Source organism: Rosa chinensis, chromosome 4 (assembly GCF_002994745.2).
Source record: "Rosa chinensis cultivar Old Blush chromosome 4, RchiOBHm-V2, whole genome shotgun sequence".
NCBI classification, from domain to species: Eukaryota; Viridiplantae; Streptophyta; class Magnoliopsida; order Rosales; family Rosaceae; genus Rosa; species Rosa chinensis.
Genome location: NC_037091.1, coordinates 46,442,448 through 46,455,267, shown reverse-complemented (window position 1 = coordinate 46,455,267; position 12,820 = coordinate 46,442,448). Strand labels below are relative to the sequence as shown.

The 12,820-nt window shown below is 38.1% G+C and overlaps 2 protein-coding genes and 1 non-coding gene across 4 annotated transcripts; 2 read left to right on the top strand and 1 right to left on the bottom strand.

Annotated features, from left to right (window-relative positions):
• The first annotated feature begins 330 nt into the window (after positions 1 to 330).
• TRNAP-UGG lies at positions 331 to 402 on the top strand. Its single transcript has one exon. It is a non-coding gene; the product is annotated as a tRNA-Pro (tRNA).
• A 113-nt stretch (positions 403 to 515) lies between these two features.
• LOC112196811 lies at positions 516 to 6,168 on the top strand. Of its 2 annotated transcripts, XM_040517774.1 has the most exons (9): positions 516 to 878; positions 1,115 to 1,531; positions 2,054 to 4,377; positions 4,460 to 4,729; positions 4,811 to 4,891; positions 5,127 to 5,238; positions 5,320 to 5,386; positions 5,558 to 5,655; positions 6,046 to 6,168. In XM_040517774.1, the coding sequence occupies exons 1-8, from the start codon at positions 776 to 778 to the stop codon at positions 5,652 to 5,654; spliced, it is 3,471 nt and encodes a 1,156-aa protein (XP_040373708.1). In that variant the 5' UTR covers positions 516 to 775; the 3' UTR covers position 5,655; positions 6,046 to 6,168. The 2 variants fall into 2 exon arrangements, with proteins under 2 accessions (XP_040373708.1, XP_024193034.1); XM_024337266.2 differs by lacking the exon at positions 6,046 to 6,168 and having other exon boundaries at positions 5,558 to 6,001.
• A 95-nt stretch (positions 6,169 to 6,263) lies between these two features.
• On the bottom strand, positions 6,264 to 12,249 carry LOC112196812. Its single transcript, XM_024337269.2, has 9 exons — positions 11,886 to 12,249; positions 10,949 to 11,362; positions 10,348 to 10,468; positions 9,867 to 10,179; positions 9,068 to 9,140; positions 8,836 to 8,926; positions 8,675 to 8,754; positions 8,511 to 8,526; positions 6,264 to 6,400 (listed from the first exon to the last, which is right to left on the bottom strand). Exons 1-9 carry the CDS (start codon positions 11,937 to 11,939, stop codon positions 6,279 to 6,281), a joined length of 1,284 nt encoding a protein of 427 aa, XP_024193037.2. The 5' UTR covers positions 11,940 to 12,249; the 3' UTR covers positions 6,264 to 6,278.
• Between the last annotated feature and the right edge of the window lie 571 nt (positions 12,250 to 12,820).

The following is a 12,820-nucleotide window of genomic DNA, read 5'->3' as shown; positions in this document are numbered from 1 at the left end:
TGCACATACAAGGACTTGGTTTTAATTTCCAGGTAATCGACAACTTTAACATGTTTAATTCTTCCTAAGAGACTTCAATCTTGTATAGCACTAATTAACACAACCTCACTTGAGCTACAACTACTATATTGTTGATTGTCGTAGGGTGTTAAGGATTGAAAGATGGTCATTGATAAAACCTTTCCAATTTGCTTTAGCAGATCGATTAGAGAGCCAGACACAACACTTGAAAGCTTTGACGCTTTGTACGTAATGGCACGGTGATGTAATTAACCATTTTTCTTCGTATTTACTTATTAATAGAATTTAGCAAGGCATGATCTTCATCCAGGGCATTTGGTCTAGTGGTATGATTCTCGCTTTGGGTGCGAGAGGTCCCGAGTTCGATTCTCGGAATGCCCCCGTTTCGTAATTTTTATTTTTTTTCAAATTTTAAATCACACTGTAAAAACGCAGCGTTTCGGCTTTCACTACTGATAGAGTAAAAACGCAGCGTTTCAGATAGCAGAAGCAGACAGTGTGAACAAGAAGAAACCTAGAAAGCTTTTTTTGCTCAAAACCAACTGCTATTATTCCCCAAAACTTTTCCCTCCAAATTTTCCCTCCACTTACCAAAAACCCTACTCTCTCTCTCTTTTTGATGAAAAGGCCTTACTTGTCTCTCTAGGATATTTGATCCCCCATCTCCTTCTCCTTCTTCTTCGTTTTCCCCCTTTGCAATTTTCACTGCTTTGATTTAGGGTTTCAAGCGATTTTGTGCTGCCGATGAGTTGCAATGGGTTCTCTTTGGGACGCCGATTATGAAATTGGGCCGATGAAGACCGATCCTGGCCACACCCAGCCCCTTGATACTAAGATTTCAACCCCTCCCCTTTCTGGTAATTTTCTTCAACCTTCCTTCCTTTTTTTAGTTAATTACTGTAATACACCAACAAGAAGCTATCTTTTGGTCTAATTAATCCTCCCCATAATCTAAGTACCACTGAAATCGATGGACGTAGTTAAAGTTTTTCATGTGGATCTGCTTTAGTATGATTTACAGTTTTGTTTTATAATTGACCCTCTTCTCTAGTTTGTCTTGGCAATAAGACTTTTTATTTTTAATGATAATTAGATGAAAAGGCCAAAGGAGGGGATGCTGATGAGTGTATGCAAGACACTGAGCCTTTTGATGATACCGTTCCGGTTGAAGATGCATTTGATACCCAAGTGGTGTGTCTTGCCGGCGAAACCCAAGTGATGGATCTTGGCGGTGAGACCCAGCTACTGGATGATTTCGACTGCATTGGGGACATGGAGACGCAATTACTGGATTTGGATGATCGGGTTGTCAGTGACAGTGAAGGGGAAGACTCGGATGCAACTCAGGTTTTAGATGTCAATGAGGATGTCTTGGAGGAGGTGGCAGTAACAAGAGGTGACGGTCAGTTAGTGGACGAGGAGAAAACTCACTGCGCTGGTATTTGCCAAGATAGCGAGAAGAGGCTGATGCAGCAAGCTAGTCATTTGGTCAATGAACAAAGTAATGCAGGTGTGTCGTCTTTATACTAGTTAAGAGTATGCATCACTGTTTTTCTTTATCCACTATTTGAATAATCTGTTACTGCGAGAGAAATTAAAATACATTGTGGGCACATGGGATGGAAATTCCTTTTCATAATTCATAATGGGATATCATCCTTTCGTTTTGGCATGTTTGTTCATGTGTAAGAGTTTAGAATTGAAATAAAGCATTCATTCTTCACCTTTAAAATGTGCATTAAAATACTATGGGATAAACTTTGAAAGTAAAGTTGGGATTTTGTGTCTTGGGGCTCCATGTTTCTACTTCAACACCTGTGGTTGAAGAGTCCCCAGAACTGAAACCTGGTATTTACTGGCTTGCTTCTTCATGGAAATGCATTTTCTCTGATCAGAAGTTGTATTGTAGTTTGTTGATTCAATGATTTTAGTGATGTATAAATTAAGTCCTTGAAAAAGCTTGGATATAAAAGATTAGAACTATTATGTCAATGTGGGTATTTAAAATTTTGTCTCTGCCTCTTTTGCTCAGGATATGTGCGTCTGCATTTCACTTCAGTTCGTGCAGCATCCTTGCGGGCCTCTGGTCTAGCGGCTCGGAACAACAGTGGGTCTCGTTCCGTTCCATGCTGTAATCATTCTTTGGAGCAACTTGGAACCATAGGTGGAACGGAAGTCGATCAGGAAAATGATATGGGGAGAAATGATGATACAATTAAGAGTTCAAGGGTTGGTAGTTCAACAGTGAGAAAACTTTTTACTGACGATCCAGATGGTGAAAATGAGGGATTTCCTCATGACAGTAATAGTTTTGAAGAAGGAGAAGACTTGCTTCAGTTGCCTTCTTGTGATTTGGCAGGGTTAAGCTATGCTGATTCTCAAGAACCTGGAGAGTTATCACAGGCTAATGCTCTGAATTTTGTGGATAAGTTTCTCCAAGATAATGCTGAGGAGTTTGATAAAGAAGGTGATCGCAGAAAGAGTTCTAAGAAAAATTCAAAAGTTGTCTCAAGTGCAAAAGGGCCACAAACATTGGCGAAGAAAGTCAATGATATAAGCTTAGTTACAGATGCAGGCATTTATGAGTGGGATGATAATCGTGAGGATGAAGGAGGTGGTGAATTGTTTCGCCGAAAAAGGACAGACTTCTTTAGCGGTGGAAGTCATGGGTCAAAATCTGTTCCCCAACCTCGGAAGCCGAAAAGGAACAGAACGGATGAGCTGAATGATAACAAACGGAAATTGCAGGGAAAGAACAAGAAAATTGGTGTAGTTCATTCTGATTCCAAATTGTTGGTGCTGGATTCAAAATCCCATGAGAAGATGGAAAGTGAAGATGAAATGAGACACAAACGGAACCTCACCAGTGAGTTTGACGAACAGTTTAATATCTGCTCCACTAGAGGAAAGTTGGATGTTCATGATAAGACCCAGGTGCCTGAAATGCTAAATGTAGGTTTTGATACTCAAATAGCTGCTGAAGCTATGGAAGCCTTATTCAACGGTGAAGGAATTTCCAATTGTGAGGCCAATGATGCTACTCACAGAAACTCACCTGAAGGTTCAATGGGAGAAAAGACGAAGAATATAAGTGTGAAGAAACCCCATTCTCGAAAAAGAGCACGCCTTTCTGATGCAGGGGTTGATTCTCGAGAATTCCAACGAGCCAAGAAAACAAGGAGGGTTGATCCCTACTCAAGTAAAGATTCCTTGACAGCACCTCCGGAAAATTCTATGAATGCCAGGAAGCCGCATGAAACTGCATTGGTGATAACAAAATCAAAGAAGCCCAAGTCACATGCTGCAAAACACGATAGTATCAGTCAGAGGAGAATCTTGGAGAGAGTACCTTCTGTTTCCATTGACCAAAGAACAGAAAGATCCAAGAAACAGAATTTACAACATGGTGGTACCTCTACACCCATTGCACGTCGAACTAGGCAATCTATGCTGGTGAATCAGTTCAATATAGCTGATAATGCATCCACTGATTGTGGAGAGGAGTCTAACCATGTGACGGAGGATGCTGCTGGTGTTCATATGGCTGAAGAGTTGAGTGCAAAATCTTCAAAACAGGGTCCCAATGAAGCTAGCAGGGTTGGAAAGACGAAGCAAAACCAATACGAGCATGCAGATGTTAATTTCAGAGCTGTTGGTAATGGGGTCAAATTGGATGGATTAAGCTTTCCTAGAGGACGAAGATCTCAGCGAAATCTGTCCAGCAAGGTTTATGGGCCTGATGACTTAGATGATCCATCTGAGCCATCTATTCAGCCAGAGAAATTTGGAAAATGTGGCACTAGGCACAAAAGGCCACAGGATGCTAGAGGCACTACTGTTGATAAAACGTTTAAAAGGGAAACACGATCTTCCACATGTGGATCTCTTGGAAATAAGAATTTGGAAGGAAATTTTGCACAGAAAAATTTAGACAAAGGAGGTTCTGGTGGTGCTCCCCTTCATTGTAATTCTTCTCATAAAACTGTGGAGAAGACTGTTAGGGCCCCTGACAGGTTGAGTGATGCAAGTGCCTCTTCTGTTAGAATGAGGGATAAATCCCCACGTCAGAAAGCTGTCTGTCAACAATCTGATGCAGCATGTACTACTCCGGTTAACCACAATAAGGTGGCTGTCAATGATGTATCTCCTGTTTGTATGGGTAATGAATATTTCAGACAGTCATGCAAGAGGAGCCTATCAAGGCCGAGCCTTTTGAAAGAACTCCGTGACTTGAGTCCACTTGAGCCTGAACCAACTTCAACCTCAAAGGATTTAAGGAGGAGGAGAGACATGACTGATGTTCGAGTGCTATATAGTCACCACTTAGATGAGGACATAATTAAGCAGCAGAAGAAGGTACTTTCTGAATTCATTTAGCTATTCAGTAATTATACAAGCTGGTGTGAAGTAATTTGATTTTATGTTGTTTGTCTCATAGGTTTTGGGCCGACTAGGAGTTTCTGTTGCATCCTCGATGACAGATGCCACACACTTCATAGCAGATCACTTTGTGCGAACAAGGAATATGTTAGAAGCTATAGCTTCTGGAAAACCAGTGGTGACACATTTATGGCTAGAGAGCTGTGGACAAGCTAATTGTTTCATTGATGAGAAAAATTACATACTAAGGGATACTAAAAAGGAGAAGCAATTTGGCTTTAGCATGCCAGCTTCGTTGGCATGTGCCTGCCAACATCCACTTTTAAAGGTAGATGTTATATTTGTGTTGGTGTCGCCGGATAGATTGGTTACTTGTTCTGTATTTTCAATTAACACATGGATTTTGCAGGATCGGAAAGTCTTTATCACCCCAAATACAAAGCCTGGTAAAGAAATAATTTCGAGTCTGGTCAAAGCAGTCAATGGCCAGGTACAGTCTTATTTCATTTTCAAAGACAGGTCAATCTAATTTTGGATGTTGTAAGAGTCTGTTTTGCTGTGTTTACAAATTCGTGTTTATTGAAAAAATAGATACTATCTGTGTGTTTGTGTGTGTAAATATATGTAATATATATTTACACATGTAATTTTATCCTTGTCTTACTTGATCTCTCTTCCCACTAGTTTCAGCAAACTTAGTTGATCTTGTTTGAACTGTTCATTAGGCAGTGGAGAGAATTGGCAGATCTGCTTTGAAGGCTGATCAGATTCCAGATGATCTGTTGGTTCTATCTTGCGAAGAAGATTATGAAATTTGTGTGCCTTTACTTGAAAAAGGTTAAGAGCAGTCTCATTTGTCAACTCAAGTATTGTAAGAATAGGAAAACAGATTTTTGTGACACTTTTTTATTCTTGCAGGAGCTGCAGTTTACAGCTCAGAGCTGGTTTTGAATGGGATTGTTACTCAGAAGCTGGAATTTGAAAGGTTAGTTGCATGTAACTGAAAAAACAAGTATTTGTGCCAAATTGGTTTCGATTCAGTGTTCATTTTTAGCCCAAGTTTTTTCCCCTTTTGCCTAAAGCTGATCAGTGTCAGGATATTGATTATTGATGGCAAAAATTGTCTAACAAACTTGCAATGTTTTTCTTTTGACAGACATCGCATTTTCACTGATCAAGTTAAGAAAACCCGGTCTACCATATGGTTGAGGAAAGACGGCAATAAGTTCCAGCCTGTGTCCAAAAATAAATAAGGTTTTCCTCTATTTATTCATCTCCTCATACTTTCCAGTTTCTCCTTAGTCAGTCATTTTTGTCAGGTATGAGGTTGGGTCTGCATGATTTGTCTTTGTATTTCCATGTAAAAAATTATTTATGCTGTATATAACTGAAAATGTGTAATTTCTCTTTTCCTTGTACTCCCATATTGGGGCTATGTAGCTAGCGTATGATGGATGTGAACATATACTGGAGTGTACATTAGTTATTAGTTGTTCTATCCGTCAATAAGAGTTCCGAAAGAGATGACCAAGTTATGGGATTGATGTGTGACTTCACCTTTGTAATTTATACTATGAGCCTTGGAGTCATAGTTCTCGCATCATCAGATGGCATCTTAAATTTATCATGATATGTATTTTCCAGTTATGCGATGGAGCTCCACAAAAGCAAGGATTTGTTTTATCAAGCAAACCACCAGTGCTACTAATAATAAAATATAAACGAGGGATGCCCGCTTCATTGATTCAGTGCAACATCTTTCATTATTCAAAAAGTTGTACACTTGATTAAAATCTACTAGTAAGATGATGTACATTATTGTATTGATAATTGACCAACACATGCTAAATGCTAGCCTTGTTACTACCAGGTTTCAGTCATACTGGGCTAGAGTTGTTTTGAGCAACTTGAACTCTCCAAGTGAAGTATTGCATATACAATGAGTTGAGGCTCATTGATATCCCGAAACCCACTACTGATGGAAGCAATATTGAATAAATTGCCCTCAGATGGAACTGGGGAAAAGAATATGAAAAGCATTGGTTAAATATGTCCACTTTCTCAATACCCAAAGGAGTACTTTGATGTACCAAATGGAGTAGGTTGATAATCAGGTCTTGACGTACCATATTGTGCTAATTAATACCAGTATCACGAAGTCCTGCCATGCACTGACAAGATATAATTTAATTAGCTATAAAGGGTATCATATGCTTGAAAAAACTGAATGCAGCCATTCAATTAGAGGATGACTTGCATGATAATAAAGTAATAAACCCTACAGAAGACATTATCTGCTTACTGATAAATTATTGTTGGTGGCTATTTTTTTCTGGAAGATTAGAAATCATATTCATGAAGTCTAGTATGTCTGAACTCTTTGTTCTCATGCCAGGGTGCTCTCTCACTTGTGAAAATCATAGAAAGATCTCCTACATGGACAGGCCTATGCAAGAAAAAGACGACCCAAACCTCTGCATTGACGTTAAGGTTATAGAATTGAACACATAGCAAGATATTTATGACAGGTAGGAACTCAAGATAGTACTTTCACACAAAGATCTCCGATAATAAAAGTTAAACTTGAACATTAAAATTTTCAATCAGAGTTGGATTTGGATCCTCTTTTTAGGGTCTAGGGTGACAGATACTTCAGAATAGGTTTCTATTTCTTCCAAATCTTTATTATGTAAACCTTTATAAGGTCACGACAACATGAATCTCTAAATGTATCTCTCTATCATATTCACAAACAGAGAGGATTTCAATCCCACATTGTGTCACCTTATCGTTTCTGGATTCAAACTCTGTTGGTTCTGGTTCTGTCTGCTGGACCTTTGAACAGAGCTCTGCACCTGAAGCAAGGTTACCGGTAAATTCTGAACCTCCTGCCCACGTACCTGGTGTTTTGAGGCATAAAAGGAAACCCAGAAGCCAAATCAAGAAGAAAGCACAAGTTGCATCCACCCAGTTCTTACAAATAGCAAGTCTAAAACCACATACAAATTATCCAAATTTAGAAAGAAACCCACCAACCTGAGCAGGATGAGCTTCTGTAACCCCATTACTCACTGCTTCAATTGCTTGCATTGCCAAGAAAAACAAAACTAACTCCCCACCAATTAAAAACAAAAATAACAAAAAAAAAAAAAAAAAAAACAGCAGAAGAGAGTGCAGGATTGAAGTAGTTGAACTTGAAGAACATGAAAATGATCTTGAGGTATTTATTTGACTATTATAATAATAATGGAGAAAGAATAATGTTACCCTATCATTTTTTTAAGGAGAAAAAATTTTTTTAAGGAGAAAAAAAGAAGAATAGAATTTCTAAGAAGAAGGGAGACACTGGTCTCTCAGGTCGCGTGGAAGAAGAAGACGAGGACTTTGTTTTCATAGTCATCTCCTCAGACTTTCCAGTTTCTCCTTAGTCAGTCATTTTTGTTAGGTATGACTGTATGAGTTCGGGTCTGCATGAGTTGTCTCTGTATGTCCATGTAAAAAATTACTTATGCTGTGTATAACTGAAAATGTGTAATTTCTCTTTTCCTTGTACCATATTGGGCCTATGTATCTAGCGTATGATGCATGTGAACATATCCCGGAGTGTACATTAGTTATTAGTTGTGTTCTATCCTTCGATAAGAGTTCCGTAATTTTATACTATATGCCTTGGAGTCATAGTTCTTGCATCATCAGAACATGGCATCTATTTCATCACAAAAATAGATGAAATTATCATGATATGAATTATCCAGTTATGCGATGGAGCTCCACAAAAGCAATGACTGGTTCTATCAAGCAAACCACCAGAGCTGCTAATGATAAAATATAAACGAGGGATACATGCTTCATTGATTCAGTGCAACATCTTTCATCATACAAACAGTTATACACTTGATTAAATCTACTAGTAAGATAATGTACATTATTGTATTGATAACTGACCAAAACATGCTGAATGTTAGGCTTCTTACTACCAGGATTCAGTCATGCAGGGCTAGAGTTGTTTTGAGAAACTTGAACTCTCCAAGTGAAGTATTGCATATACAAGGTGTTGAGGGTCATTGATATCCCAAAACCCACTACTGATGCAAGCAATATTGAATAAACAGCCGGCATATGAAACTGGGGAAAAGAAATTGAAAAGCATTAGTTAATATCTGCATTTTCTAGATACCCAAAGGAGTAGTTTGATGTACCGAATAACTTGGCAATTTGACTAAAGATAGGCTATAAGGAAATTATTTATACTCATTGGAAGAGAAACACTCACTGTAGAATAGAAGAGGTGTACGGTGAGCGCTACAAGTCCAAACTCGAGAGCCGCATATGTCCATATATACTCCTTGATTGCTGAAAATTAAACAAGAAGATAGTTTGACTGTTATAAACTTACAGGGTAGAGCATTAATAATTTCTGAGGCTCAATTATACCAAGGACAATGGCAAATATGGATGCCAAGAGACCCAATGTAAATGCAAATGGTGCTGCAACTACAATCGCTTGAGTTTTCAAGTCACGAATCTGCATAATGAGAAAGAATGGGATTAGCATTGCTATATTTGCTACTGATAAACCAATTCATCTGGCGACACAAACAAGTTCTGGTTTAGTTGGAGACAAATTGTTTGTTCTTAAAGTATCTTCATAGAAGAATGGACATACCAGTAGTTGCTCAAGGAAGAAGAAGTAGCATATTGTGCTAATTAATACCAGTATCACGAAGTCCTGCCATGCACTGCACAATATATAATTTAATTAGCTATAAAGGGTTAAAAAAATCACGACTATCATATGCTTGACAAAACTGAATTCAGCCATTCAATTAAAGGATGACTTGCATGATAATAAACCCTACAAAAGACATTATCTGCTCACTGACAAATCATTGATGGTGGCTGAATTTTTTATTTTTTTCTAGAAGATTAGAAATCATATTCATGAACTCTAGTATGTCTGAACTCTGTTCTCATGCCAGGGTTCTCTCTCACTTGTGAAAATCATAGACAGATCTCCTACATGGACAGGCCTATGCAAGAAAAAGACGACCCAAACCTCGGCATTGATGTTAAGGTTATAGAAAATTTATTTCTGTTAGAACACAGAGCAAGATATTTATGACAGGTAGGTAACTCAAGATAGTACTTTCACAAAGATCTCCGATAATAAAAGTTAAACTTGAACATTAAAATTTTCAATCAGAGCAGGATTTGGATCCTCTTTTTTTTTTTTTTCCTGATAGTTGATTTGGATTTATCTTCTAGCACTTAAAGTGGATATATCTATTTGGAGATTAATGACCGTTCAATTATGACTGAACAGTGACAGATACTCATAATAGGTTTCTATGTCTTCCAAATCTTCATTATGTAAAACCTAGTAAGGTCATGACAACATGAATCTCTACATGTATCTCTCTATCATATTCATAAACAGAAAGGATTTCAATCCCACATTGTGTCACCTTATCGTTTCTGGATTCAAACTCTGTTGGTTCTGGTTCTGTCTGCTGGCCCTTTGAACAGAGCTCTGCACCCGAAGCAAGGTTACAGGTAAATTCTGAACCTCCTGCCCGCATACCTCGCATGTCCTGTTTCCTCTTGTGCTAAACCACTTAATTGCACAATGTTCATGTACAAGTCTGAGAGCACCTTTGCAACTACATTCCATTTTGAGTGTATTTTGTTCTTCACATTCATCAAGACAAATCCTGCATACTGCTTCTTCTTCAGGAATTTCTTCATCATCAGGCTCAACTGGAACCGGAGTTATTTGATCTGATATGCCAAAAACAAAGTTAGGGGGTTATTGACAGTGAAACCCTCTTTTACAACAATTCTGTCCTCATGAGTCAACCTTAAAAATATAGAACGTTTACCGATAGGAATAGATAAGTCACACATGCAGCATATATAAGGAACTACAATGATAAATTTACTACGTACCATCACTAGGATCTGTCTGGATGTTCTCATTTCGAGCAGCAAAAGATACGGATCTAACAATAACTATATTTCGTCCAGGCACAGACAGGGACCTTGAAACTGTAGCCTTAACAGTTTCTTTCTGCACAAAATTAACCACAACAGTCTCAGATACTTTTTCCTTCTTTTTTGGCAATTACTTCTTTTTCCTAATCTGATGACTTCCGGATTCACAAGCCATTTTTATTGAAATACAAAGACAAAAAGAAATCTAAAAGAAGCGCAATAAATCAGATGTATTGACCTGAATTATCATATAGCACAATTAAGAGGTACCTTGTAAACCTTGAATCTTGTTCAGATATAAAAAATTGAAAAAAGAGCATAAACTAGGTTAATTTTGTGTAACATACATGCTTAGGTACATTCTCGGAAGAACTTGAAAAAAAAAATGCCATGTAAAATCTTCAATCTTGAAATATCCTCTACCGAGATTGTAAGAGTGGAATTCTTTCAAATGATAGAATATTACTGTCATATTTTAATATAGCTTCAAGTGCAAATAAGCATGTGAAATCTACAAACCTAGGGAAGTGGAAAATTCTAGATTGCATCTTCTTACATGTGGCTTGTGCCGTTCATTATACATCCTTGCAGAAACTGGTGTAGAAATGGATGGTGACAAATTCGATGCTGGTGTAACAGGAAGAGAGGCACACTTTGTCCAAGAAAATGCTGGTGCATTATTGGCCACTACTGGACTTCCGGGAGCTGTACTGGAGTCTGAATTAAGGAGGGAACTTTTCTCACCATCCGGCAGTATACCTTTCTTCTTGAAGCTTAAAGCCCGGAATAACCCTCCTGAAAGTGGACTACCCTTAGAGGAACCTTGAGACTGGAGTAAACCCTTGCCGCTCCGGCTACTGCCAAACGCCGCATGTCTTGGGGGTATTTGAAGTGATATATCGGGCCGTCTTCCACTATGCCCTGGTTCTATAGGTTCTTCCTGTATGGACTTGAGATTTTGAGCACCAGCCTGCATAAAAAACAAGTATCTTAGCAGTTATTGGTCTTAAGATTTGTGATCATCAAACTATCAAAGTGAATTGAAATGTGATCATCAAGTATCTTAGAAGGGCGTGCCAATTGCAGAATTGAGCTCAAATGACTATAAATATATAGAACAATCCATCCAGTAAAGCAATCTACACGGTACATAAGAGTATGAATGAATCAAGATCTAGAAAGACTAATAAATCAAGGCATCAAAGAGTGTAAATCAAGGTTCCATGCAGTTGAAATGAACATTGGGTCTCATCACACATCTGAAATCCTAGCTAGCACCAAATCCAGCTCAAATCAATAAAGCAGAACCCAAAAAGACAGTAATCGGTAAAGTGAAAAGGCAAGAACTGGAGTACCCAGTTGGGGTTTTGAGGTATAAAAGGAAACCCAGAAGCCAAATCAAGTAAGAAATTAAGCACAAGACCCAGCTCCCACAAATAGCAAAGTCCAAAACCAGATAGAAAGTATCCAAATTTAGAAAGAAACCCACAAACCTGAGCAGGAGGAGCTTCTGTAACCCCATTACTCACTGCTTCAGTTGCTTGCATTGCCAAGAAAACCAAAAACTAACTCCCCACAAATTAAAAAACCAAAAAAGACTGAAACTTTTTAACAGCAGAAGAGAGTGCAGGAATTGAAGAACATGAATATGATCTTGAGGTTTTTGTTTATCTATCTATTTGATTATTTTATAATAATAATAATAGTAATGGAGAAGGAATAATGTTAGTATTATCATATGGAGGAGAAAAGAAAATGAGAATTTCTTAGAAGACAAGGGAGACACTAGTCTTCTCTCAGGTCGCGTGGACGAAGAAGAAGAAGAAGCAGACGCGGACTTTCTTTTGTTAGTCATCAAATATTCACTTCCATGTTCGCGCGAGTACGATAAACCTGCTTACTCGCTTTTAGGAGCCGACCCTTTGCCTAGAAATCCAAAATCACCAAAACAGAGGGCGAGTGGAGTTTCTGTGCGGCGGAGGAGCGAGTGACATAGGAGTCGGTCCAACGCATTAAATTTATCACCGCAAACCGAAATAGGGGTTGGGATCTTTTTTAACTGCCAAAAGTTTACTTTTGTTACTTGAAAGATTAATTTTGAGCGTAATTTACGTCCAAACATAGTCTTGATCCAAGTGAGACCACGTTGAATTTCACATCAACTGAAAATGAAGCAATTATACTTGGAACTAACTAACTGAGATTGATTGAGTTGGATTTAGTATTTACATTTTGTTATGCGTATGTATGATTGGATAACACAATTAGAATCAATTTATCTTTTTTGTTGTTACTTGCGACATTATATGTTTTCTTTCAGTTAAAAATTAACATATTTTAGATCTTAATCTCAACTTAAGTCTATTTGAAATAGTCGGAATAAGGTCAAAGTCAACCCAAATCTACAATTTTCACTTTATGAGTATAA

Bases quoted from the DNA above. Each gene is read 5' to 3' on its own strand.
- LOC112196812 (XM_024337269.2), bottom strand. From the start codon at position 11,939: ATGCAAGCAACTGAAGCAGTGAGTAATGGGGTTACAGAAGCTCCTCCT. The intron at 10,180-10,347 runs GTACGTAGTAAA...TTGGCATATCAG, and splicing joins CCAGACAGATCCTAGTGATG to ATCAAATAACTCCGGTTCCA. The intron at 8,927-9,067 runs GTATGTCCATTC...CTCATTATGCAG, and splicing joins TCTTCCTTGAGCAACTACTG to ATTCGTGACTTGAAAACTCA.
- LOC112196811 (XM_040517774.1), top strand. From the start codon at position 776: ATGGGTTCTCTTTGGGACGCCGATTATGAAATTGGGCCGATGAAGACC. The intron at 879-1,114 runs GTAATTTTCTTC...AATGATAATTAG, and splicing joins TTCAACCCCTCCCCTTTCTG to ATGAAAAGGCCAAAGGAGGG. The intron at 5,239-5,319 runs GTTAAGAGCAGT...TTATTCTTGCAG, and splicing joins TGTGCCTTTACTTGAAAAAG to GAGCTGCAGTTTACAGCTCA.